At 44.4% G+C, this 25995-nt stretch overlaps 1 protein-coding gene across 2 annotated transcripts in view; it reads left to right on the top strand.

The window, feature by feature from the left end:
* LYST (lysosomal trafficking regulator) overlaps positions 1 to 25995 on the top strand; it is a 556505-nt gene that overhangs the window by 436945 nt on the left and 93565 nt on the right. For both annotated transcript variants that reach the window (XM_073627506.1, XM_073627507.1), the window contains 2 exons: positions 7800 to 7952; positions 10983 to 11227. In XM_073627506.1, the coding sequence (XP_073483607.1) occupies positions 7800 to 7952; positions 10983 to 11227 (398 nt within the window). The remainder of the gene's footprint in view (positions 1 to 7799; positions 7953 to 10982; positions 11228 to 25995) is intronic.

Raw genomic sequence — 25995 nt, 5'->3', positions numbered from 1 at the left:
ATGTCTCCTCCTGAAGCACATGACACCATTAGACCTATGGGAATGGACTCTGCATCATGTCTCCTCCTGAAGCACATGACACCATTAGACCTATGGGAATGGAATTATTTGAAAGAGAGGTTTGGAAGGCATTCAGCATCATGTCTCCTCCTGAAGCACATGACACCATTAGACCTATGGGAATGGAATCATGTGAAAGAGAGGCTTGGAAGGCACTCAGCACCACGTCTTCTCTTGAAACACGTGACACCATTAGACCTATGGGAATTGAATTACATGAAAGAGAGGCTTGGAAAGCACTCGGGTCCGCCATTTTGGATGACCCCGGAAGTGCCAATGCAAACAAGCCTGGAAGCTGGATTCTCATCAGAGGGGTCCTTGTCCCTATATAAAGGAGTCTGGCTGCAGTGGGCAAGTACCCCAGACGAAGTCTTGTATGACAAAACGCGTCGGGAGGACTCCACTGCCGCCATTTTACTTGCAAGCGCTTTTTATTCTGAAATGTAAGTGTTTTTCCTTTTAATAAATTTTTTATGGTTTACGGAATTACGCTATGAGCCCCTTCTTCATTACATGTGGGTAATGTCCGTTGGTGTCCGAGCTTCCATATGAAGAAGACCTCTTTGGGATAGCAACGTTACAACTTCACCATTCACCAGCCCTTGGTTCCCTGCCTTCATTGCCAGTGAGCAATCCAAGCCTGTTTGACCCATATAGCGTATGCTAGGTGGGTCCCAACTTTCTGGTAAGCCTCCAGTCATCCTAGGTGGCGGTTTCGCACAAGTGTTTGTCAGCACATGTTGGATTACATACAGAAATCTCTCACGAGTATATGTTTTGGAATTTATCACCATTGCAAAATGTATGTTCATTGTACCTGCACATTCAGTTTTGGACTTTATTGCAATATTCTCTTTCTCATTTTTTAGCGCTACACTTGGTTACATATGGTAATATAGGGAGGTCTAAAGTCTGGAGGTTGAGCTATTAGTTGATAGGTCAGGGAGATAGTGTGTCTCAGTGGGGATTGCTCCAGGCTCAACAGTTCAAAGGAAGTTAATTGCTTCCTAAAAGCCGCCGGGGAGGGCAAGGAGCCAATAAAATGGGCTAATTGTATTTTTTGCCAGAACAATAGCCCCGTTAGGGCTGGATCATCTTTGATTTGTTGCCTGTTCTTCCACTGGCCATTGACAAAGTGTCGTGCTTGTGATCTTTTGACCGCTACCAACTCAAGGAATCTAAAGTCCTGGATTAAAGGCCAGGTTGCCAACAATGGGAGTGAGCGGAGAAGGGAGCGGTGCAATCGAGAAGTCGCGGAAGGCCTTACGGGTTATCAATGTTTGTCCCACCGTAGGATGGTTCATTATCTGGTTTGGCAGGGGCTTTTGGCAGCAGGGCAGAGACTCCAACCGGGTCTCCATTAGAGTGTGCTCTCTTTGCACCCATTGCTTTAGAGCTTCATGCCGACACCAGTCTAGAATTTCAGGTGGCATGCCGTCAGATAGAGATTAGAATCCGGCAAGGTCGATACCTCCCCTCAACTTGGGGAGTCGAAGGATGGTCTGAGCTAGTCGGGGGGGGGGGGTTTGGGCCCAGACAAACGTGACAAAAGTTCTATTCACCACTTTGAGGAAAGAGGCAGGAATCCGTAGAGGGAGTGCCTGGAAGTGGTACAACAGCTGAGGCATGATGTTCATTTTCACTATGCCACATCGCCCGAACCAGGAGAACAGACCATTCTCCCAGTTCTGGAGGTCTTCTGGAGTTTTTTTATGGCTGTCAAGAGGGGGGGGGGTTGAGGGGAAAGATCTCCTCGACCCTACTGGGCAGAAGAATGCCTAAGTACTTGATGTGAGACGAAGCCCATTTGAAGGGGGAATCCACCCTGATCAGTGCAGCTAAGGAGGGCGGCAGGACGACCTCCAGCGCCTCTGATTTCTGATAATTAATGCAGAAGAGCGACAGCTCTTCGTATGTCTTCAGTTTCGCAAGCAAGTTTGGGATAGACACCAGTAGATTGGTCAAGAAGAATAGCAGGTCCTCTGCAAATGCCGCAAGTTTTGGGGAAAGGGCATCTAATCGTAGACCCGAGATATTCAGGTTTTCCCTGAGAAGTCTCAAAGGGTTCGAGGGTCAAAATAAATGTCAGGGGCGATAAGGAGCACCCCTGTCTTGTCCCATTCGTTATCTGAAATGGTGATGATAGGTAGCCATTAACTTTAACCTGTGCTGATGGGCAAGAATAAATAGCTTGGACCCAGTTCATCATTCGTTCCCTTCGACCTATGCATCGAAGGGTCTCAAACAGAAAGGGCCAACTCACCCTGTCAAACGCTTTTTCAGCGTCCGTTGACAGGAACATCATCGGAGTCTTCCGTGTCCGCACTGCATGAATCAGATTGATCGCCTTGGTTGTATTGTCTCCTTCGTGGGGACAAATCCCACTTGGTCGGGGTGAATCAATTGTGGAATCAGATCCATCAGCTGTGTGGAGAGAATTTTGGTGAATATTTTAAGATCCACGTTTAATAGGGAGATCGGCCGGTAGTTTTGGCAAAGTAGAGGGTCTTTACCCTCCTTCAGGATCACCGCAATGTGTGCACGCAGAGTGTCTCCTGGGAGGGCCGTCCCTTCCCCCCCAGCATTATATGCAGAGAGAAAATGTGGGGTCAGAAGCTCCCCGAAGGTCCTGTAGTATAGAAGAGAATATCCATCTGGACCCAGGGCTTTTCCCAGTTGCATGCACACCATCGCCAGAGCCACCTCATCAGCCGAGATGGCTTTCTCTAGTTCGGCTAGTTCCTCATCTGAGAGATGGGGGAGTCCCGATCTTTGAAGGTAGTCTTTTATGTTACTCTGTTCGGTCGGTGTCACCCCTTCGGAAGTTGGGCGTGAGAGGTTATATAGAGAGGTATAATACCTTTGAAACTGGTCTTCTATGTCCTCTGTAGTATGGACCTTATTGTGAGTTTCAGTGAGAAGTTCAGGGATAAACGTTTGGGCTTGCTGGGCTCTTAGAGCCTGCGCCAGCAGTCTCCCACACTTGTTACTGTGCATGTAGAACGTTTTTCTGCATTTGGCAATCACCGCTTTCCCCCTATACAGAGCCAGAGTTCACAGTTGGTTCTGCAAGAGCCCGGGTGGCTAGTGATTTTTTTTTTTTTATGTACTGCCTCTAAAGACCAGATTTTGTCCAACAGTGTGATAATCTGTTGCCCTCTGGCTTTCTTAATTCGGGATCCTACTTTTATCAAGAGCCCCCTCATGTAGCCTTTGTGCGCCTCCCATACCATTGTTGGGGCTACCTCTGGGTTTACGTTATTGGAAAAAACTGCCGTAGTTCCCTAGATACCTCCTCGGCGACCTCGGGTAATTGGATCAAAGAATTGTTAATCTTCCACATCCACTGTTTGGGAGTGGGTTCTAAGAGGTCAATGTCTACAAGAATCGGCACGTGGTCTGAGAACGTTATGGAGCCAATAGAGGCCGAAGTGACCCTGGAGAAGAGGGATTGAGGCATCATAAAAAGATCAATTTGGGTGTAAGTGTCATGAGGGTGTGAGTAGAATGTGTAGTCTCTATGGTTCGGGTGTAGAACCCGCCACACATCCGCAAGGTGGAAGGCATAAAAGCTTCTCTTTAGGTGTTTCAACACCGCATAAGAGAGCTGAAAGGCTTTCCTGGAAGAGTCCAGGGCCGGGTCCATGACAAAATAATGTTGCCTCCCAGGATCACTGCCCTTTCAGCAAACTCCCCAAGTTTGGTCAAAATTGGGTCCAGGAAATTGATCTGGTTTGTATTTGGGAGGTATAAGTTCACTAGAGTGACCAAAGAGCCCCCCTAGTGTTCCCTTTACTAACAGAGCCCTGCCCTCCTTATCACTCAACTTAACATTCTCCAATCACAGAGCTGTACTCCGGATCAGAACACACACCCCGTAGACTTGGAATCTGATGAGCAACCATGGTATGCCATCGGGAAAAATCGGTTCCGGAGACCTGGTATTTCATCGGCACGAAAAATGCGTCTCCCAGAGAAAACAAATGTGAGCTTTCATATGTTTCAGGTTGGCCATCACTATGGCGCGCTTCTCCGGGTTGTTCAGCCCCTTCACATTAATAGAGACCGAACAAACGGACTCTTTTTTTTACCCATGGTCATGGTGGGAGCTGGCGGAGGCATGAGGTCAATAAGAGTCAATAAAAAAAAAGGCGGGGAGGAGAGGTGAGAAGAAGATCAAGAAAGAACAAAGACAAAAACAAACAGTGGAGTCACTGGGGTCTCAATGCACCCCAGTGACTCCAAATATGGAGCCCCTTAACGGGTGCCACCCTATGTGGGGGAAGTGGTTGTGTACAGCAGGGGACAGAAACTCCCTATCCCTACCCGCATTGTTTGCAGACATAAAACAGAATTCTTGAGTAGCAGAAATGCCAAGGGAAGCCAATACCAATAACCTACACATGGATGGCTAAACAATCAGCTTGACGTGTCCCACAAGCCATGTCCTGGCTAGCAGGAGGAGGCAGCTGGACCTGGGTTTACCTTTTATTTTCACGTATAACCTTTAGTGCAACAAATAATAAAAAAACCTAAAAAAGTAAGTAGTAGAATCCAAACAGAATTAAAAAAAAATGAACTAGAAAGAGCAACAAAGATAGACATGAAGCGATGCACCCTGTCGGACATGGCCCTGGAATGTAATCCTGCGATTCGCGGGCCAATCGGAGACAAGAGCTGTCTTGTATATAGGCTGACACAGCCAGGCCGCACTCATGGGATGGAAAGAAAGCAAGGGGGTAGGGATAGAGGGCAGCAAAGAGAGAGGGGGGGGTAGGTGAGAAGGAGGAAGGGGGCGGTGGAATGAGGGGAGAGATGGAGAGAGAGGAAAGAGGGCTTGGGGGGGCAGGAGAGGGGGGAAGGGAGAAGAAGGGTAGGGGGTGAAAGGGGGGTGGAAGGAGGGAGAGAGGCCTGGAGGGCAGATGGGAGAAAGCCCGGAGGGCACAGGAAAACCTAGTGGGAGGGAGGAATCCTGTAAACTTCACAGGGAAATCTAGTCTCCTGTGTTAGAGGGTCATTGGCAGCTTAGCGAGCATCTCCCATAGTGTAGTATATGTATTACATGAATATTCCCTTACCCATCACTCCCACCGGCCCAGCACAGCAAGCCCCTGAAGCCGAGCAAAGTATCCCGCCCCTACCCACCTCCCCCCCTTAAGCCTTAAGTAAGCATTTCCCATCAGATCACATTGTACTCCCCACATCTGGAATGAAAAATGTTCAATGCTGGAGGGGTTTGCGTATAGTTCTTGACACTGTCTATAGTTGCTTACCGTGGTGGATGGGCATTGGAGTCTCTAAAGGAAACAGGGAGGGGGAGGGTGCACCCTCAACTCCAGAGAGCGAGGGTTGGAGTACATGCCTAGCAGGGGTAAGGGGGATCCCAGAGGCTCGGGATGTGGGGTCACCAGGCCTCCCCCCGTAATAAAGTGTCAAAGGCAGGATATGTCCATGAGCCATGTCTCAGACCAGCCCTGTGCAGCCCAAGACAAGTTTCACTTACGTTCGTCGCTGCCAGGGCTTCACATTTCAGGATCCTGCACCCTTGCCGGCGTCTGATCTCCTCTCCTACGTCTGGCGGAGCGGCGGGGTAAGCCTGGTCTGGGTGCCCGAGGAGTATAGCCTGGAGTCCCTGGTAGGTAGTGGGCCCAGCCAGTCTGGGAGAGGTATAGGCTATATATGTAGAGAGGCGAACAGGTCCGGAAGATCCGAGTGACGTCTTAGGGTGAATGATGCACTGTTTCTGCTGACGATCAGATGGCAGCGTAAATCCCCAGCGGTATGGCAGGGCTGCGCGGTGTAGCGGCTCCAGCAGATGTTTTAACATGGCACGTCTTGCAATGCCATCAAAGTCTATCTGGCCCTTAGACCATGCAGCACGGATGATTTGGTCTTTCTGAGTGTACCGATGTAGACGGCAGATCACATCTCGAGGTCGGTCATATTCTGGGGGCTTAGGTCCCAGCGCCCTGTGCACCCGATTGAACTCCAGGCTAGCGGGGGCATCAGTGTCCAGGATAGCAGCCTGAAGGTTCTCAGGGCCAGTCGCCTCGGGTAGCCCCTGTATACGCAAATTGTTGAGGCTCTGCATGGAGCTGGACTCCCACCAGATGATCCTGGAATGCTGTGTGTTCCCTCTCCCGATGAGCAACCTGGAGCTCCAGGGCGCTTATTTCCGATACCGCTCTGCTCAGTCTGTCATCTAGCCCATGAATCTCGGAGCGAAGCTCTTGAAAGTTGCGACAGTGCTGTTCCTCCACCCTCATGACCAGAGCCTCCATGTCCGCTTTCGTGGGTAGTGTACGCAGCAGGGCCCTGATGTCGGCATCAATTTGGGGCAACTGTGTGGGGGTTCCCGAAGTGCCCGGAGCGCTGGGTGATGGGTTCAGTACCGATGGTAGCCCCTCCAGCGAGCTAGGCACGGGGCACTGTGAAGCTGCCATGGACGGGGAAGGTAAATTTGCGGGCTCCCGTCTGCCACGTGTCCCCTCCGGGGAGGCCATAGAATGTGTTCTGTCCTGGAAGAATCGGCTAATCGGGGCCGTTGAGGTAGCTTTCGGTGTTCCCTCGGTCTTCATACGTTTGCGGTATGTCATGGCAGTGTGAAGTGTGTAGTTATATGGGCATTTCAGCCGTTTTTGGCAGGTCGGGAGCTCTAGCAGTGAGCGTCTTTACTCAGCCATGACCAAGCCACCCCTATTATGGTTTTCTACAGGCAGCTGCTTGTGGGTAGATCTGTTGGGCCCCACCCACAGATCTGCCCTCTGCATAGGCTGATGTCACTGCTAATTTTACAAGGTATCATCTGTATTTGCATAAGCATTTGGTGAACACAAAGTGGATTTTAACTTATCCTTTATAGATCCTTATCCTTTATAGATCCTTATCCTTTATAGATCCTTATCCTTTATAGATGAATATATCCTTTGTGGCTATTAAGAAATATATTTGAATTCAAGTTCTTGTGCTTGGAGTTAATCTTTAACAAAAGGAGTGTGGTTTTAAGTGCCTTCTGGTTCAGAGCAACACAACAGGTACATGTTAATTCCACTTCCTCAGGAGCACGCTTTTAAGTTTCCATCATTCCCTTGTCACTTTGTTAAGCTACTGGAAGCAGAAGTAGCAACCCTATGGGAGTTGTGCATCACTTAAGTCATGGCTTACATGGGGCTTAGATAGATAGATTTTTCTCATGTGACAATGCTGGTGCCTGCTGATTGGCACACTGCGGATACATGGCATGAGTCGTGCACCTCCATACCAGATAGTACCAAGTATTTTTTCTTTGCTCCCCGCAGCTAAAAAAAAAGTGGATGTTTTTCTTTTTCTAAGCTTATTATCAATGTTGTTTCTCAACCTCCTGCCACTGGCCATATGCAGTATTAGGCTTTATTCTGTGCTGCATATGTATCTGTATTGTACAGGGAGCATGCTTGATTGTGCACCTCCAGCACTGTGACCACTCCCTGTCACACAGTATTGTGCTGGTAAGATGGGCTTCTGATCTTATGATCACCATGACAGCCAATCACAACGATCACATGATCGGGAAGCTCATGTAACTCCACTGACATTATGAACTCTTAAAATAATAACAGAAGGCAGCAGCAAGGGGTTAGCATCCTCATAATAATTATGGTTTTGTAGATCTGTTTCCATATTTTAGATAACACATTACACATTTTAGGTTTTCTTGTTGAAAAGTTCACTGAAGGTCATGAATTATATTTTTTTTTCAGTCTTTGCTTGGTGAATCAGAACCTGCTTCGTTCTCCTGGACTTATGAAGAAATTAAAGAAGTTCATAAGCGCTGGTGGCAGCTTCGAGACAATGCTGTCGAAATTTTTTTAACAAATGGAAGAACTTTGTTGGTGGCGTTCGACAATACCAAAGTATGTTTAATTATTATGTGTGGTATTTTGTCATTTTTCTTTTATCTATTAAAAAAAAAAAATCATATTCTTTTGAGTGTTCTGTCCTGAAGGAACACCCATATTAAGTATGCTCTGTCCTGAAGGAACACCCATATTAAGTATGCTGCAAGAGATAAGAAACAAATGGCAAACCATTCCAGTATTTCAAAGCAGCAGGCATAGCAGCACTAATGAAGAAATGCATTTTTTAAACTTTAGCTAAATTATTACATGATGTCAGCCCCTTCTTCATTATCACTGGAAATTCACAATATGGCAAGTTTGCTGGGTTTAAATCTGCTACTAAATGCCCCTGAGGCCACTACTGATATGTTCAGACTGGTTGGCTCAAATAGTAATGGCTCCTGTAATCTCTTATCCATTGCATGCAGCCAATGTTCTTTTTTCCCAGGGAGCAACATATTTCCAGCTGGGTATCCCTATCCATGTCAAGCACATGCCCTTTAGGCTTGTGACCAAACCCATCTAATGGCTTTTATTAAGTATTGCAGAAAGCAAACACTGCAACATCATGGTGATGTTCCAGGTAGCAGTAATAAAGGCCTGTTTTAAACATTAGCACATATTTTCTTAGCAAAAGGTTTTTATTCTGGTACTTTGCTGTGCTTCTGAAGTAAGTCATAAAAAAAAAAAAAAAAAAAAAAGCTGGTAAGTATTTCCTTTGGTGCTGACAGCTGCAAGTACTTTTCCAAAGCAGTAGGACCTGCTTGCTGTTGGTCATTGAAATTATTTTCTGACTTAATGAATTAATATTAATAGAATTGGTGTAATAGTAGAGGCTGTGTTTGCAGCGATGTCATGAGTCATTATAACTTGTCATTCTGCAGGCTGGGAGGAAGGCCCTCTTGCCTCCATTAAGGTGCCTGATGTCATTTATAGTAGCACCAAAGAGACGTTCACCCTAGTAGGAGAAATCCCCTGGTCAGCAGACGAACACCTACAGTGGATCCGGAAAGTATTCACAGCGCTTCACTTTTTCCATATTTTATGTTACAGCCTTATTCCAAAATGGGTTAAATTCATTATTTTCCTCAAAACTCTACAAGCAATACCCCGTGATGACAACGTGAAAGAAGTTTGTTTGAAATCTTTGCAAATTTATAAAAAATGAAAAAAGTCACATGCGCATATGTATTCCCAGCTTATGTCTGAAATTTCTGCAGCATTGAATGTCCCAACGAGCAAGGTGGCCTCCATCATCCATAAATGGAAGAAGTTTGGAACCACCAGGACTCTTCCTAGAGTGGGCCGCCTGGCCAAACTGAGCAATCGGGAGAGAAAGGTCTTAGTCGGGGAGGTGACCAGAACCTGATGGTCACTCTGACAGAGCGCCAGCTTTTCGCTGTGGAGAAAGGAGAACCTTCCAGAAGAACAACCATCTCTGCAGCACTCCACCAATCAGGCCTGTATGGTAGAGTGACACGACAGCCCATCTGGAGTTTGCTAAAAGGCACCTGAAGAACTCTCAGACCATGTGAAAAAAAATTCTATGGTCTGATGAAACAAAGATGAAACTCTTTGGCCTGAATGCCAAGTGTCTTGTCTGGAGGAAACCAGACACCGCTCATCACCTGGCCAATACGATCCCTACAGTGAAGCATGGTGGTGGCAGCATCATGCTGTGGGGATGTTTTTCAGCAGCAGGAAATGGGAGATTAGTCAGGATCAAGGGAAAGATGACTGCAGCAATGTACAGAGACATCCTTGATGAAAACCTGCTTCAAAGCTTTCTGGACCTCAGATTGGGGCGAAAGTTCATCTTCCAACATAACAATGATCCTAAGCGCACAGCCAAGATAATAAAGGAGTGGCTATACGAGAACTCTGTGAATGTCTGAGTAGCCTAGACTTGAACCCGATAAAACATTTCTGGAGAGATCTGAAAATTACTGTGTACCGATGCGCACCATCCAGCCTGATAGAGCTTGAGAGGTCAGGCAAAGAAGAAAGTGAAAAACTGGCCAAAAATAGGTGTGCCAAGCTTGTAGCATCATACTCAAAAAGACTTAAGACTGTAATTGGTGCCAAAGGTGCTTCAACAAAGTATTGAGCAAAGGCTGTGAATACTTACGTACATGTGATTTTTTTCGTTTTTTATTTTTAATAAATTTGCAAAGATTTCAAACAAACTTTTTTTCCGGTTGTCATTACGGGGTATTATTTTGTAGAATTTTGAGGAAACAAATGAATTTAATCCATTTTGGAAAAAGGCTGTAACATAACAAGATGTGTGAAAAGTGAAACGCTGTGAATACTTTCCGGATGCACTGTATCGTAATGCTTTTGAGGTGCACAGTGTAGTCATTGTTGTGACCTCTGCAGCCCATATAATTTTTTGGTTTATAGTCTTTAATTCATTACCAGTGGTGGGCATTTTGTTTTTAAATTAACAATGCTGCATAGCTGTTCATTGTACCTATTTTGGTTTTTGCTATAAAAGCACCCTAAACAGTAAAAAAAAAATAAGTCCATCTAGTAGTCAAAGTAAATGTCATTATTTTTCACACCATAAAATAATTTGTTGTGAAATTATCCAATGTTCCATACAGATCTCTGATTTGTTTTTCATTTGGCAAGCGCGTATTTACTTATTAAACCTGCATAATGTCAGGCTTTTTTTAAACTGTATTTCTATGTATTCTGTGGTATAATTCCTCCTGGCTATAAAACATTGAGTGGAAGCTATATCCTATATTCTGGCACGCTATCTATTTCTAGCACTGCTATCTCCAAAATGTCACTTGTTTTATTTTTATCTCAAAATATTGTGGAACGAGTGAAACAATTGGCCAGATAACCTTTATAGCATGACAGAACTATTTGAGTTAATATTTGCAGTGAAAAAAAATGTAATTTTGTTTTTTTTAACTTTTATAAATAGGTACGCTTCCGTAGTAGAATAAGAGATGGATTCTACAGTGTTGAATATGTTTTATAAGCTTAAAAATATTAAAATAATTTTTTTTTGTTTTTGTTTTTTTTTTTAAGGTGAGAGATGATGTTTACCAGAAAATTTTGTCCAATAATCTTCCCAATCTGTTGGAGTATGGAAATATTACAGCTCTCACTCAGCTCTGGTGCTCTGGGCAAATAACCAATTTTGAATACCTTACACATTTAAATAAGCACGCAGGGCGCTCTTTTAATGACCTAATGCAATATCCGGTTTTTCCATTCATTCTAAGTGATTACACCAGTGAGACACTTGACTTGAGCAACACTAATATCTACAGGTAGATTAATCTTGTTTTTCTGATTTTGTTTACTGTCTGATCTGTAATTAATATATATATTATAAATATATTATTTTTTTATTGCTACTGATTGCCAGATGAAATGCACTGGGCTGCCAAAATGGGGTGTTTCTCAGCTTCTATTAACATGTTAGAAAGATGGACAGAAAGCTGAATTTAGTGAGATTTTTTTTTTTTTTTTTTTTTTTTATTATCCAACAAGAAGTTTTCATTGGAAAAGATTGGTATACAGACAGTATTCGCTTTACACTGCAGTACAATGCAAAATATCCATAGAATACAAGTGTATAGCAATAAGAAACGCCAGACAGTGCCAGTAGGATGTGTACATTTACCCTTATAGATTGATTTTCAGACAGCATTACATCCGAGTGCTCTATCAAAGATTAGATCCACCGGGGCTAGCCCCGGAACATTCAACCACGGTGCCCATATTCTCTCGAACTTAAGTGCGCTTCCCCTATCTTGGTATATAAGCTTCCCCATATGTAACACCTCCCCATTATTGTGAATACATTCCCTGGTCGATGGGGAATTCTCTGATTTCCAGTGAATCATAATCAATTTCTGGGCCTGGAATAGAACTCTGTGAATGGCCTCTCTAGTATGTATTTCCCAATCATATTCTTTCAATACACCCAACACACAAGCTCTCTGGTCTAGAGGTAGGGAAACTTTAAATACTGAATTAACAGTATTCACCACTTCATCCCAATAAGTGTGCAACTTGGGGCACCACCATAAGAGATGAATGAGGTCTCCATGATCACATTTACAACGTGTGCATGTGGACTCAGATTGCAAGTTCATCAACTGAAGTCTATGAGGGGTATAGTATATCTGCAACAGTATGTACAGCTTAGTAAGTCTTTGTGATACATTCAGTGAGCATGAGCCTACTGCCTGAAATGCCTCCTCCCACTGCTCTCCATCCATCTGGCCTACATCCCTCTCCCATTTTTCCCAGAATCTCAAGGGATGCTGCATCAATTAGGATTGTAATAGTATGGCATAGCATTGTGAAATAAATCCCTTAGATGAGTCAGCATCCCTAATAAGACTAAACACTGGGGTCAGGGATAAATGCCACTCATAGGACCTACTCTGTGCTGTAACTGAATGCTGAAGTTGCACATAATAAAACTGCATTGATGACAGTAGATTGTACGCCGTCTGCAAAGCCGCGAAAGACCGAAGCACCCCATTCTGAAATATTTGCTTAACGACTTCTGGACCGGATCGCGACGACATACGTCAGCACTTTGAAGAGGGATATCGATATGATGGCAGCAGCTAGCTGCCATAACCCTATCCTCTTCTTCAGTGAGCGGTCCGGGTTCAAATAAAAGTGGTCTCTGTGCTGCTCTCCGGGTGGAGGCGATCGGATCCTTCTCCCCATCTCCATACCATTGCAGGGCGGAAGCAACGTCAAAACGTCGCTTCCGCCCATAGCTCTTAAAGGGACATTTGTCATTTTAAGAAAACACATTTTTTTTTCTTCTATTGCATTTTAGTGTAAATGAGATCTGAGGTCTTTTTGACTTAAGAGTTCCTGTCATGCTTTTTTTATTGCAAGGACGTAATAGGAATAAAAGTGACACAACTTTTTTTTTTTTTTTTTTTAAATAACTGTGTAAAAATAAACAATATAAAGTAAAATAAATGAGAAAAATAAAATAAAACTTTTAACGCGCCCCATCCCACCGAGTTTGCGTGCAGAAGCGAACACATACGTGAATAGCTCTCGCATATGAAAACACTGTTCAAACCACACATGTGAGGTATCACCGTGATCGTTAGAGCGAGAGCAATAATTCTAGCCCTAGACCTCCTCTGTAACTCAAAACATGCAACCTGTAGAATTTTTTTAATCGTCGCCTATGGAGATTTTTAATGATAAAAGTTGTTTGCCACTCCACGAGCGGGCGCAGTTTTGAAGTGTGAAATGTTGGGTGTCAATTTACTCGGCGTAACATTATCTTTCACAATATAAAAAAAAATTGGGCTAAGTTTACTGTTGTCTTTTTTCCAAAAAAGTGCGCTTGTAAGACCGCTGCGCAAATACGGTGTGACAGAATTGCAGCGGCCGCCATTTTATTCTCTAGGGTGTTAGGAAATATATATATATAGTTGGGGGTTCTAATTAATTTTCTAGCAAAAAAAAAGTTTTTAACAAATCTCAGAAAGATGCTTTTCACCTAGCCCCAGATTGCAGTTTAGCTAATTCAATATATGTGTCGTTAAGCCTAATTGGGCTGTAGTCAGTATAACCATCTGCCTTCTGGAAGTATTTGGATTTATTCTACACCTTTTGAATTAGACTGTATGTTGGATACTTTTTGTGTGGCTTTGCAAAGGCCTGAGCCTTCAAAGCCATTGGAAAGGGTCCTCTACATATAGTGTGGAGCATCACTTCCTGAGAGGAACTATATGGTTGGTGCGCTAATTCCTTATTAGCCCTAAAGGTGCCAATAAGGTGTTGCAACTGTGCTTCCAAGTAATACAGCCATGGGTTGGGCAAAGCCAACCCGCCATCACCTTTGGGCCTTTGTAGATTTTCTAATTTGATTCTAGGGGGTTTATCTTTCCAAATAAGTGTGCGGAAGATAGCATTTACTATTCAAAAAATCTTTAAAGGTATAACCACTGGGGCATTGTGAAGAAAATAAAGAAGTTGTGGCACGAGTATCATCTTGATCAATAAGCAGAGGGCAAATATTTAAATGGCTGAAATCCCACTGGCCTGCAGTAACCTGAATTCCCAAGTGGTTAAAGGAAGTAGTAATAGGTATTGGGCATGTAGAAGCTATAGGCTGTGAAGCATCCCCATCCACTAGTAATAAGTAACTAGTAATTTTTTTCGCAGTCCCAAAAAGTCACCAAATTTAGTAATGGTTGTCATGGCCTCCTGCAAGGAAACCTCAGTATCGCCTAACACGAGCAGGGTATCATCAGCTTATAACATCACCTTTTTTTGCAGCGTGCCATAGCAAAAGCCTACAATATGTAAATTGGCCCTGATCTCAATGGCCAATGGCTCAATAGCCAATGCAAAAAGAAGAGGGGACAGTGGGCAACCTTGCCTAGTCCCCCTCCTTAACTACTTCAGCCCCAGACGATTTGGCTGCACAATGACCAGAGCACTTTTTACAATTTGGCACTGCGCTGCTTTAACTGGTAATTGCGCGGTCATGCAATGTTGTACCAAAACAAAATTTGCGTCCTTTTTTCCAACAAATAGAGCTTTCTTTTGATGGTATTTGATTGATTACCTCTGCGATTTTTATTTTTTGCGCTATAAACCGAAAAAGACTGAAAATTTTGGGAAAAAAAAAATATTTTCTACTTTTTGTTATATAAAAAATCCAACAAACTCAATTTTAGTCATACGTTTAGGCCAAAATTTATTCAGTCACATGTCTTTGGCTCTAAGACATAAAAAAGTTAAGCGTATATTTATTGGTTTGCGCAAAAGTTGTAGCGTCTACAAACTAGGCTATATTTTCTGGAATTTACGCAGCTTTTAGTTTGACTGCCCATCTCATTTCTTGAGGTGCTAAAATAGCAGGGCAGTACACCAACCCCCCCCTCCAAATGACCGCATTTTGGAAAATAGACACCCCAAGGAAATTGCTGAGAGTCATGTTGAGCCCATCGAATATTTTGTTGTTTGTCACAAGTGATTGAAAAATGACAAAAAAAAAAAAATTACACAAAGTTGTCACTAGATGATATATTGCTATCTGAAATTACACCCCAAAATACATTCTGCTGCTTCTCCTGAGTACGGGGATACCACATGTGTGGGACTTTTTGGGAGCCTAGCCATGTACAGATCTCGCTTTTTGTCACAAAGTTTCGAAAATTGAAAAAAATAAAAATACATTTTTCTTTTCTTTCTTCATTTTCAAAAACAAATGAAAGCTGCAAAATACTCACCATGCCTCTTAGCAAATACCTTGGGGTGTCTACTTTCCAAAATGGGGTCATTTGTGGGGTTTTATGCTATCTTGACATTTTAGGGCCTCTGTAATAGATAGTAAGGAAGTGAAATCACCATTTTACATCCTTAGAAAGCCTGAAGGCGGTGATTGGTTTTTGGGGTCCTGTACACGGATAGGCTCCCAAAAAGTCTCACACATGTGGCATCCCAGTACTCAGGAGAAGCAGCAGAATGTATTTTGGTGTGTAATTCCACATATAATAACCACGGCATGTTTGAGCAATATATCATTTAGTGACAACTTTGTGTAAAAAAAAAAAAAAAAGTTTGTAATTTTCCCGAAACTTGTGGTAAAATATAAAATATTCCATGGACTCAACATGCCTATCAGCAAATAGCTTGGGGTGTTTACTTTTCAAAAAGGGGTCATGGGGGGGGGGGGGGGGGGGGTTGAACTGTCCTGGCATTTTATGCACAACATTAGAAGCTTAAGTCATATGTCACCCACTCTTCTAACCACTTGAAGACAAAGCCCTTTCTGACACTTTTTGTTTACATGAAAAAATATTTTTTTTGCTACAAAATTACTTTGAACCCCCAAACATTATATATTTATTTAAAGCAAAGGCTCTACAGATTAAAATGGTGGATGTTGCAATTTTTTTTTTTTTCACACAGTATTTGCGCAGCGATTTTTCAAACGCAATTTTTTTGGGGAAAAAAAACTTTTTTTCATTTTAATGCACTAAAACACACAATATTGCCCAAATGTTTGATGAAATAAAAAAGCTGATCTTATGCCGAGTTAATGTATACCAAACATGACATGCTTTAAAATTGCGCACAAATGTGCAGCGGCGACAAACTACATAGATTTTTAAAAGCCTTTAAAATCCTTTACAGGTTACCACTATAGATTTACAGAGGAGGTTTACTGCTAAAATTGCAGAAAAACAAGGAGAGAGGCGCCTCTGGATGCAGACGTTTAAAACAAGCTTTATTGAACATATGGTGATCAACTCACATTTGAGCAGAGTGTGACAGGCATTTTGGATTCAAGATTGTAATGTCAGGGTGGCTATCCTGGATCCTGAGCCTTCTTTTCCACCATCAGAATGGTCTGATCGATGAGATGTCCGCCGCTGGATGGATGGGCCGGCTCCAGAAGACAACCTCAGGATGAGGCGTGAGGCGCAGGGGACAGCAGGCTACAGGGGATGACATCACTAGAAGTGGCCGCATTTCATGAGCATGCGCGCTGCAATGTACTGGCAAGCCGCGCTCCTTTTTCAACAGACATAATGTTAACACCATACGGGGCCGTATATAAGGAGAGTGAATGGAACGGGGGGAGGGGCCGGCGGGGTGGGATTGTAAGACTAATGTGTATGGGCAGAGAGCAATTCTAGATGTATTTAAAAACTAGTGTTACTAAGAATAAGCAAAGATAAAGGCAAAAACAAATGGGGCCAGGCAGTAAGGATAATGATTCTGTCACACTCTGCTCAAATGTGAGTTGATCACTATATGTTCATTAAAGTTTGTTTTAAATGTCTGCACCCAGAGACGCCTCTCCTTGTTTTTCTGCAGCTTCCTGGAAATCGGTTTCTGTTCTAATATGATGGCAGCCCTGCTTGCTCTGGACCTTTAACCCCTTCCTACCGTTTGCACATAGACTTACACAGATTGTGCATTGTTTAAGGATTTATCACAAATTTATTACAGATTTTTCATTGGGTCACTTATAGTCTTACGTTTTTGCGCCTTTACCTGTTATATTCTACTGCTAAAATTACTGCCCTCCATCTGACCTTCGAGGTGATACCTTACATCCATGGTGCAATTGCTGTTTACGTATGACACCAGACCGATGCTTGCGTTCGTCTTTGCGCGTGGGCACGGGGTGATGGGTTGTTTTTTGCTTTTTAATTTTTGTTAACTCAGGAAATGTAAATATCCCCTATGATAGCAATTGGTAGTGACAGGTACTCCTTTTTTTTTTTTTTAATTGGGGTCTAATAGACCCTAGATCTCTCCTCTGCCCTCAAAGTATCTGACCACACCAAGATCAGTGTGATGAAATGCTTTCCCAATTTCCCAATGGCGCCGGCGAAACCTAAGTTGTGAAATGCTCGTAGCTTCCGGTTTCTTAGGCCATAGAGATGATTGGAACCATTCTGGTCTCCGATCAGCTCTATGATCAGCTGGCGGAATCACCGGCTGCATTCTCGGGTTCCCTGTTGGGACAGGAGAGCCCGAGTAAACCATGTAAGACAGTCTAGAGGCTAATTAGCCACTAGGATTGCTTTTACATGAAAGCCGACCGGTGGCTGAAAAGAATGATACCAAGATGATACCTAAACCTGCAGGCATCATTCTGGTATAACCACTCATAAAGTCCAGCAACATACCAGTACGTTGCTGGTCCTTGTTGGGCATATATTTTAAAGTTCTTTTTTTTTCATGCAGCCTGTGGGCAGAACAAAAAAAAGATTGATCAATGGGTATGCCCACCATTAGAATACCGCCCTTCATCCACCCACTTCTAATGATGGGCATACATGCAACGTTTTTTTTAACTGTTGTGGTGAAATTACCTCCTACAGCGCTGGAGTCGCTGATTTATGTATTGTGAGAACAAACGCTGTTGCTGTCAAGATACATAAATCAGTGCTGCAGCTGAATGGCATACCTGCTAAGCAAATGATGGTTAACAATATAACACAGTAACATTACAGTATAACAGTAAGACATATCATACCTGCAAAGCAAATACAATTTAACCCAATCTGTGCCTAAAAATGTATATTCATATAAGCATGGGGGCAATCCGCCCCTAATTTTTGGAGCAAATCGCTCCTCCACCCCTGCCCCCATGCTTCGGCATATATGCTCTTTTTTTTAACTGTGGTGGTGAAATCACCTCCTACAGCGCTGGAGTCATGGCTTTACATATCATGGGAGAAAACGCTGTTGCTTTCAGAATAAATAAACCCCTGCTGCAGCTGAATGGCGTACCTGCTAAGCAAATGATGGTTAACAATAAAACAAAATAACATTACAGTATAACAGTAAGACATACCATACCTGCAAAGCAAATACAATAACACATAGTAAAAATAAAACATTACAGTTCTATAATACAGGAACAATAGAGAGAGAACAATAGATATAGAATAGACATCGAACAATAGAGTGGACAATAGAGAGCGAACATAAGAGAGAGAACAATAGAGAGGAAAAATAAAACCACACCCATTTTTTTCTTTGTTTTTGTGTTTTATTTGTTTTTTTTACACTTTTATATAAACTGTTAAGTTCCAGATTAGGGTCTCTCAAAGTGTGACGGCCATCTCATCTTTCGAGACCCTGTGTTAGTGTGCCCTAGGACTGTGTATTGCTGTACCCCACGCTAATACTCCACTAGTGTGTGGTAGCGTTTGAGACAGTCACCAATGCAAAGACCAGGTTGGTCAGGACAGGAGGGACAATAAAAGCGAGTGTCATGTCTATATCCACGCTTTCTACGCGGATATAGGCATGACACCCTAAGGGCTACACCAAGTCGCACATAATCTTACCAGCTCTCCCTATGTAGTCTGGGCAGTTCTCCAGCTCTACGTAACTATCTCTTCCCTCGTAAACCATAAAACTATATGTATAGCCTGTTGCCCTGTCACAGAGCTTATACATCTTGACCCAATATTTGGCACGCTTGCTAGGAAGATACTGTTTGAATGACAAGCGGCCAGAAAACTTAATCAGGGACTCATCAACACAGACAACTTGATCGGAAGTAAACAAGACTGCAAACTGCTGGTTGAAGTGGTTTACGAGGGGCCGAATTTTGTGGAGCCAATCGTATCCAGGGTCACCCTAAGGACGACAGAGTTCATTGTCGTTGAAATGCATGAACCGCAAGATCTGCTCGTATGGTGTCCTGGTCATGGAGGCAGAGAACACGGGCATATGGTGAATATAGGACCAATATGACCGCAACTCACTTTTTTTAGTTATGCCCATGAGGAGGGTTAGGCCCAGGAAGGTCTTAAATTCAGGGACCGTAATAAGTTTCCAATCTCTGGCAAGGGTCAAGTGGGGATTACCGGCGATGAATTGACCAGTATACAAATTGCTTTGGTCCACAATAGATCTATAAAACGGCAAAAAAAAAATCAAGTGTTTCCACCTGAATTCCGGGTTGACCAGTGAATGGGGGAAGCACGGGTGCTGAAAAAGTGGTGGGCTCCCAATTAGGATTGGCAAATGCAGCAGGAAGGGCACTATGTGCTCGACGGGCCTGTCTTTGTCTTCTTGGTGGCTGCAGGACACTAGTTGTGCTTGCCACCTCACCAGCTTGAACTCCACTTATGGGACTCGCCACATCACCACGTGATACTGCAGTGCTGGTTTGACTAAGACCAGGATGTACTAGGCTGCTGGTACTTGCCAGTTCACCAGAAGGATGAGCGGCATTAGTACTGGCTCTCTGCTCCATACGAGAGCCCTGCCGTTCTTGCACCTTAACAGCTGAAGAACGGGGTTCGGTACGCCTGACCTCGTCGTCAGAGCTATCTGTCAGGGTGCCGTTGCTGTCTACGGGTTTGTATTCTGAGCCTGAATCTGACAGATGGGTGAGTTCCTCTTCACTCTCATCTGTCATGCTCAGACATGTGTAAGCTTCTTCACTAGTGTACCTTTGATTTGACATTTTGGACTCTAAATTTACTGGTACACTAGTGAGACTCAAAGGAAAAAGACACTTGTCAGCGACTGCTTCCAACGCTACCAAAAAAAACTGTTAGCGTTCTCAGGGATCAGGCCTGGCTCTGAGAATGCTGCAGTTATGTGTTTAGTGGTTTGTAAGTGGCAGTGATCAATTGATACTGCACTTTGTGGGCTGGGCGGAGGGGCTAAACGCAGGTGCTAGCAGGTATCTGGGCTGATCCCGCTAACACTGCGTTTTTTGGCAACCCTAAACTACTGGGGACGCTAGTATAGATCTGATCAGATATTGATCCATTCAGACATTATACTACTAAGGGAAGTGTATGGTGCGTGCGTGGGTGTTAGCACTGCTGGCACTAATCTGATGCTGCCTGGGGCGACGCAGATCCTGACTGACGCTAAAACCTAACTGATATCACCTGCCAAGTGATCTGGGGGTTAAATCTTTATTTAGGTAATATACGGCCGGTGCCCTGACGCTAAAAAAAAATAACTGACCCGTGGCACTAATATAGTGATCACTGGTGACAGGGGGTGATTAAGGAGTTAAACCTTTATTTGGAGGGGTTAGGGGGATGCCCTAGACCTATCTGGGGCTACTACGAAGTACCCTAATGCCGCGTACATACGATCGGAAATTCGGCCAGCAAAAACACCGATGAGAGCTTTTGGTCGGAAAATGTGACCGTGTGTATGCTCCATCGGACTTTTGCTGGCCGAATTCTAGCCAGCAAAAGATTGAGATTGATTTTCGGAAAAAGTTCCTCTCCGAAAATGCGATTGTAGCAATTCCGACGTGCAAAATCCCCAAGCATGCTCGTAAACAATTCAGCGCATGCTCGGAAGCATTGAACTTCATTTTCTCGGCTTGTCGTAGTGTTGTACGTCACCTTGTTCTTGACGGTCGAAAGTTCAGTGAACTTTTGTGTGCCCGTGTGCATGCAAGGCAAGCTTGAGCGGAATCCCATTGGAAAAGCCATCATATCTTTTTCCGACGAGAAGTCCGATTGTGTGTACACGACATAACGCTGATTAGTGTCACAAATGACACCTGTACTATGATAAAAAAAAAAAATCTGAACACTGCACTGGGTGTCAGTGACAGAGTGAAGGGGTTAACTGGGGGGGTGATGGAGGGGTGACAAGTGTGCCTATGTGTACTGTGTCTGTAGTGTTGGTGCAACTTACTCTGAGATATCTTCTCTCCTCTCTTTGGAATGGAAAATAATTCTACGAGGAGAGATTACATCACTTCCCCCGTCTGTGTTTACACTTATACAGGCAGAGGAGGATTTCATTCATCAGGACCGATTAGCAGGTCCAGGCCACAAATCATTGGCCTGGGCCTGGAGACTGATCGGTTCTCAAACTAATCCGATCGTCGCGGCCGCCCAGGGGGGCGCGCGCCCGACGTTGCATAATATCGTTTCGCCCACCCGTGCCATTCTGCCGCAGTAAAACTGCGTCAGCTTGTTGGGAAGTGGTTAATGCAAAACCATGTGACAGAGTGCCAAAGGCCCTAATAGCAGCCTGTGGTTGGCTGTAAAGAAGGCGCACCCATGATATGTAAGTAGGACTGAAACCAAATTTTGCCAACTGCCCACAAATAGTTCCAGTCAATGCTGTCAATCGCCTTTGTGGCATCTAGTGATAGCAAAGCCCTGCTACCTACGTTATCCACTGTAGACTTTACATTCAGGAATAAACATTTCAGGTTAATGGCTGTAGACTTATTAGGCATGAAGCCAGCCTGGTCATCATGCATGAGAGATGTAATGACTCCATTCAGCCAAATTTCTAACACTTTGCCAGGATCTTCACGTCACTCTGCAGCTACAAAATAGGTTTTCATGACCCCAGGTCTACTGATTCTTTTCCTGGCTTGAGAAGTATAACAATGTTCGTTTTTGATATGGAGGGTGGAAGAACTCGACACTCCAGGGACCTATTGCAAACCTTTAGTGGTAGCAAGACTTCAGAATATTGTTTATAAATTTCTGTGGGGATCCCATCCTCCCCAGGCACCTTACAATTAGGAAAAGACCCAACTGCCTCCTGAATTTCCTCTATGTTAAGTGGGGCCTCCAACCCCTGCCTCTGGCCCTCCATCAGTTCAGGGAAGGATATATTTTGAAGATACAGGTCAAAGTTATCCTGTGCGTAAGTAGTACCAGGATAATAAAGAGATTCATAGAAACCAGCTAGTTCCTGCATAATCAGTTCAGGTGGACTTACTAGGGGACCAGCCCAGGACTTTATTGTGCCTATGGCAGGGGATCTTTGATGTGAGTTCACAAACCTCGCCAAAAGGCGACTGGTTTTTCCTCCTCCTTTAAAAAACACCTGTTTAGAAAATAATCTCTTCTTCTCTGCCGAGGAGAGCAAATGCTCATAGGCAGATTGGCCAGCCTGCCACGCCTCTTTAGTCGGGTCAGAGCGATCTGTAATATACTGTTGTTCCAATACCCGAACCCGAGATTCCACCTCAGCCTTTAAGGCGGAGGAAGCGTGTTTCACCTTATTCATTTCTGCTATCGATATACCCCTTTAGCTTTAAAGGCCTCCCATTGCTGCATGCAAGAGCCATCGGGACAATTTCATCATGCAAATTAAACTGCTTCAACCAGAACGCATTAAATTTCCACAGGGCTTTAGGGTAGTGTAACAGGCTGGGATACCATTAGGTGTATCGCCAAAGGGGAGTGGTCTGACACACTGCTGGGTCTATAGATCAAATCAGAGGCAAACTGGAGCATGCTCAAGCTACCCACCCCAAGCTCGATTCTAGACAGGCTACCATGAGATTTCGAAAAACATGTAAATTGCTTAACATTAGGGTTACTATGTCGCAAAATATCCACCCAGCCCACATCTTGCAACAACCTCACCAAGTGAGTGCCCCTGGAGAGGGCAGAGGAACTAGGGGCTGGATCTCTAGCCAAGGCTGGATTCAGACAGCAATTAAAATCCATAACAATGGTGCATTTGGATATTATGAAATTAGGAGCCTGAGCACTCCTGCCGTAAAGGGTGGAGGAATGTAGACACAAGTCAGTATACATGTCATAGAACCAAATCGACAGTGAACAAAACAACCTTTCAAGTCAACTTTACTGTCAAACTCCTGATAGGGCACCATGGATCAAAATACTAACCCCCCTGGAGTAGGAGGTATGCTTGGAGTGTGGTGTGCTTTCCCTACCCAGGAGTACCTTAAACAGCTCACCATCTCTGCTGTAAAATTAGTTTCCTGAAAACAAAATACCCCAGGGTTAATTTTTTTAAGGCACATCATAGTACATTTGAGAGGAGAGTGAAGTCCCCTGACATTCCAGGATACTATAGGAATCTTTGCCATGGAACATGTTAAGTCAGCATTAGGTATGTATAAGTAAGCAAAGAGTACCACTTGGATATGCAATGCACCATGTAGCTCCAGTGTTGTTGAACCGAATCTTTTCCTTTATTAAAAACGCTGGGAGAACACCAGCTGAAGAAAAAAAGTTTTTCAAAAACTGCAAACCAAATTGACCATTGTTCGTCGCATACCGTCCCCCAGCCAGAGAACATCTGAACAAGTGGAATGAGTTCCTGAGTCAATATATTAAGCATTCATGATGGGTTTTCACTTTGCAACGAAAAGTGGACCAGGGGATCTGGTGTCAATCTTCCTCCTCCTCCCGCCCTTGCTGCTTTAAGGCCTGCTCATTACGATCAAGCCAGGTCAAAGCATTTTTGGCTGACTCAAAAAACTGTGCTTGGGCTCGCACTGTAACCCTGAGTTTGGCGGGATACAGCATAGCATCGGACAATTGTAGGAGCCGAAGTCAGCGTTTCACATTAGCAAATTTGGCCCTGCGTCTCTGGACCTCTGCCAAAAAATCGGGGTAAAAGGACACCCTGGTACCATTGTGTTGAATGTTAGCCCTTTTCCGAGCCTGCCTCAGCACTATTTCTCTGTCACGATAATGAAGTAATTTCGCCAATACGCATCTGGGCGGACCCCCCGGTTGGGGTGGGCGAGGTGGCACCCTGAGTGTGTTCCACCGCAAAGAAGGGCGAGAAAAAATTCTTGCCGAATATTTCAAGAAACCAATTCTCCACAAATGTTGTGGGGTCTCTACCTTCCACCCTTTCAGGAAGGCCCATGATGCGCATGATATTTCGTCTGAGACGATTCTCCATAGCCTCCACTCTGTCATTTACTTCCTTTGACATCTGGTATGCTAAATTGGTATCCCGTGCTATAGGATGTAGTTGATCTTCCATGTCACTGACTGCTTTCCACAGCCGTGGTTCTCGCCCTGATTTTTTGTAAATCCTGTCGCAGCAGCGACATCCTCCCGTAGGCCCCCAAACTGCTTTTTCAAAGTATTCATAGATGCAGTGTAGTTGTTCACCGCCCTAAGAATGTCTGCTAAGGTGGGCTGAGCAGTGTCATTTGTGTCTGAGCCGTGTTGAGCCAGGGCCGTAGGATCTGTCTGATCAGCCTCTTCATCTCCATAGTTGTCAGCTAAGATGGCCGCCTGTGCACCTGAGCAATGTCCAGTGAGTGAGCTGCCTGTTCCGTCCCTGGTAGCCCAGATAGTTTCTTGGTGTAATCCAACATATCTCTGGGGGCTTCCTTACCCTGGGTCTTTGGCGGCTTGTGCGATGTGGGTTCCGAGTCTTTCATCTTGTCAGTGCCTCGTGAAGCCCCCTTCACTATGATCGCGGCAGCATCTTGGAATTCGGGACCCACGGCTTCAGACAGTCCTGTATGGGTCATTCCCCTAGTGCAGAAGGCCGGCTTATGTTCCACAGTGATCCCTGGATCGCTATCCAGCTGCATATAGCGGTGAATAATCGGTACGTGGGCTGGGGGAGGATCAATCGCGGATTAGCAGCGGGATCTGTGGGAGGTGTGTCCTCTCACATGCCGGTCCTGGCCACGCCCCTCAAGTGAGGAGGTTTTAATAAAACTCCATTGCCAATCTGCTGTAAAAGTATTTCAGAATTTATTTGTTAATATTATAAAAATGATGTACACTTTCAGACTCAACTGAAAGGGAAAGATTTATTAACAAAAAATTCTAGTTTCCTGTCTGACTTTGGTGATTTAGTGGCTTCTTTATTTACTGACTCACAATCCTGAAAGTATGCAGTTAAGTGACCTGGTTTCTTTTTCCAAGTGCTTGTTTTTGGCTCTCCAAGATAAGAGGCACAAATTTGGCTTAAATTAAAGCCAGAGATGACCAGTAGCCAGAATGTGCAGAAGGAGGTCAGCGGTGGCTGCCACCATATTTATATCATTAAAGGTTTGCTTTTATGACATTAGTGTTTTTCTCTTATGTTCATTGACAGACACAGCCCGACACTAGGCAAAAATGAAACTCGGTACTGCCTATGGGCAGTCCTAGTTGGTATAAACCCCTGCTGTGTTATAGGCATACCAGTTATTTCTGCCTAGTGTTTAAGGAGTAAGGACCCAGTTCCTTGCTTGGTCGGACCCCCCTAAACCTTAGAGGTGGTCTGTTTAGCCCCCTCCATAACCCAAATCCTCCCACCTGGGATGTGGGGTTCAACTGGCTAATATGTTTATCTGCCCTCCCTGAGTCCTTCGCTGGGCATGTAGATCCCTGGTGGTCCTGTGTAGAGACCCTCTGTTGCTCAGGTGGCACTGTTTGCCATGTCCTCTGCCCCCTTCCTTTCCCCGGTGGGTGGATGCCCAGGAGGGGTGGGGCTGAAGTGTGGGGTTTGTTCTGGTTCCCCTTGTAATAGTTTGCCTCTTCAAGCCTCAAAATGGGGTTTTTGGGGACTATTTTTTCCTGGGCCAGGGTCTCTGGTGGGTTTAAAATTGCCGTGGCTTACTACTGGGTGGACCATCTTTGCTTTGGACATTTGACTTTGCTTGTCACTTCCACCTGGAAGCCAGGCACTGCTTCCTGCAGGGCAGGGCTAGGGGACAGACACAGGGCAGGATAAGATGCCGCCCTTTTGCCTGTGGGTTCCCGCCCTCCTTTTGTTGCCAGCCTCTAGTGATGGCTCCCCATTGGTGAGGCTGCAGCAGCGGCCATCTTGGAATGGCCTTTACTGG

The sequence above is a fragment of the Aquarana catesbeiana genome, linkage group LG04 (genome assembly GCF_042186555.1).
Source record: "Aquarana catesbeiana isolate 2022-GZ linkage group LG04, ASM4218655v1, whole genome shotgun sequence".
NCBI classification, from domain to species: domain Eukaryota; kingdom Metazoa; phylum Chordata; class Amphibia; order Anura; family Ranidae; genus Aquarana; species Aquarana catesbeiana.
This window is presented reverse-complemented; position numbering and strand designations above follow the sequence as displayed.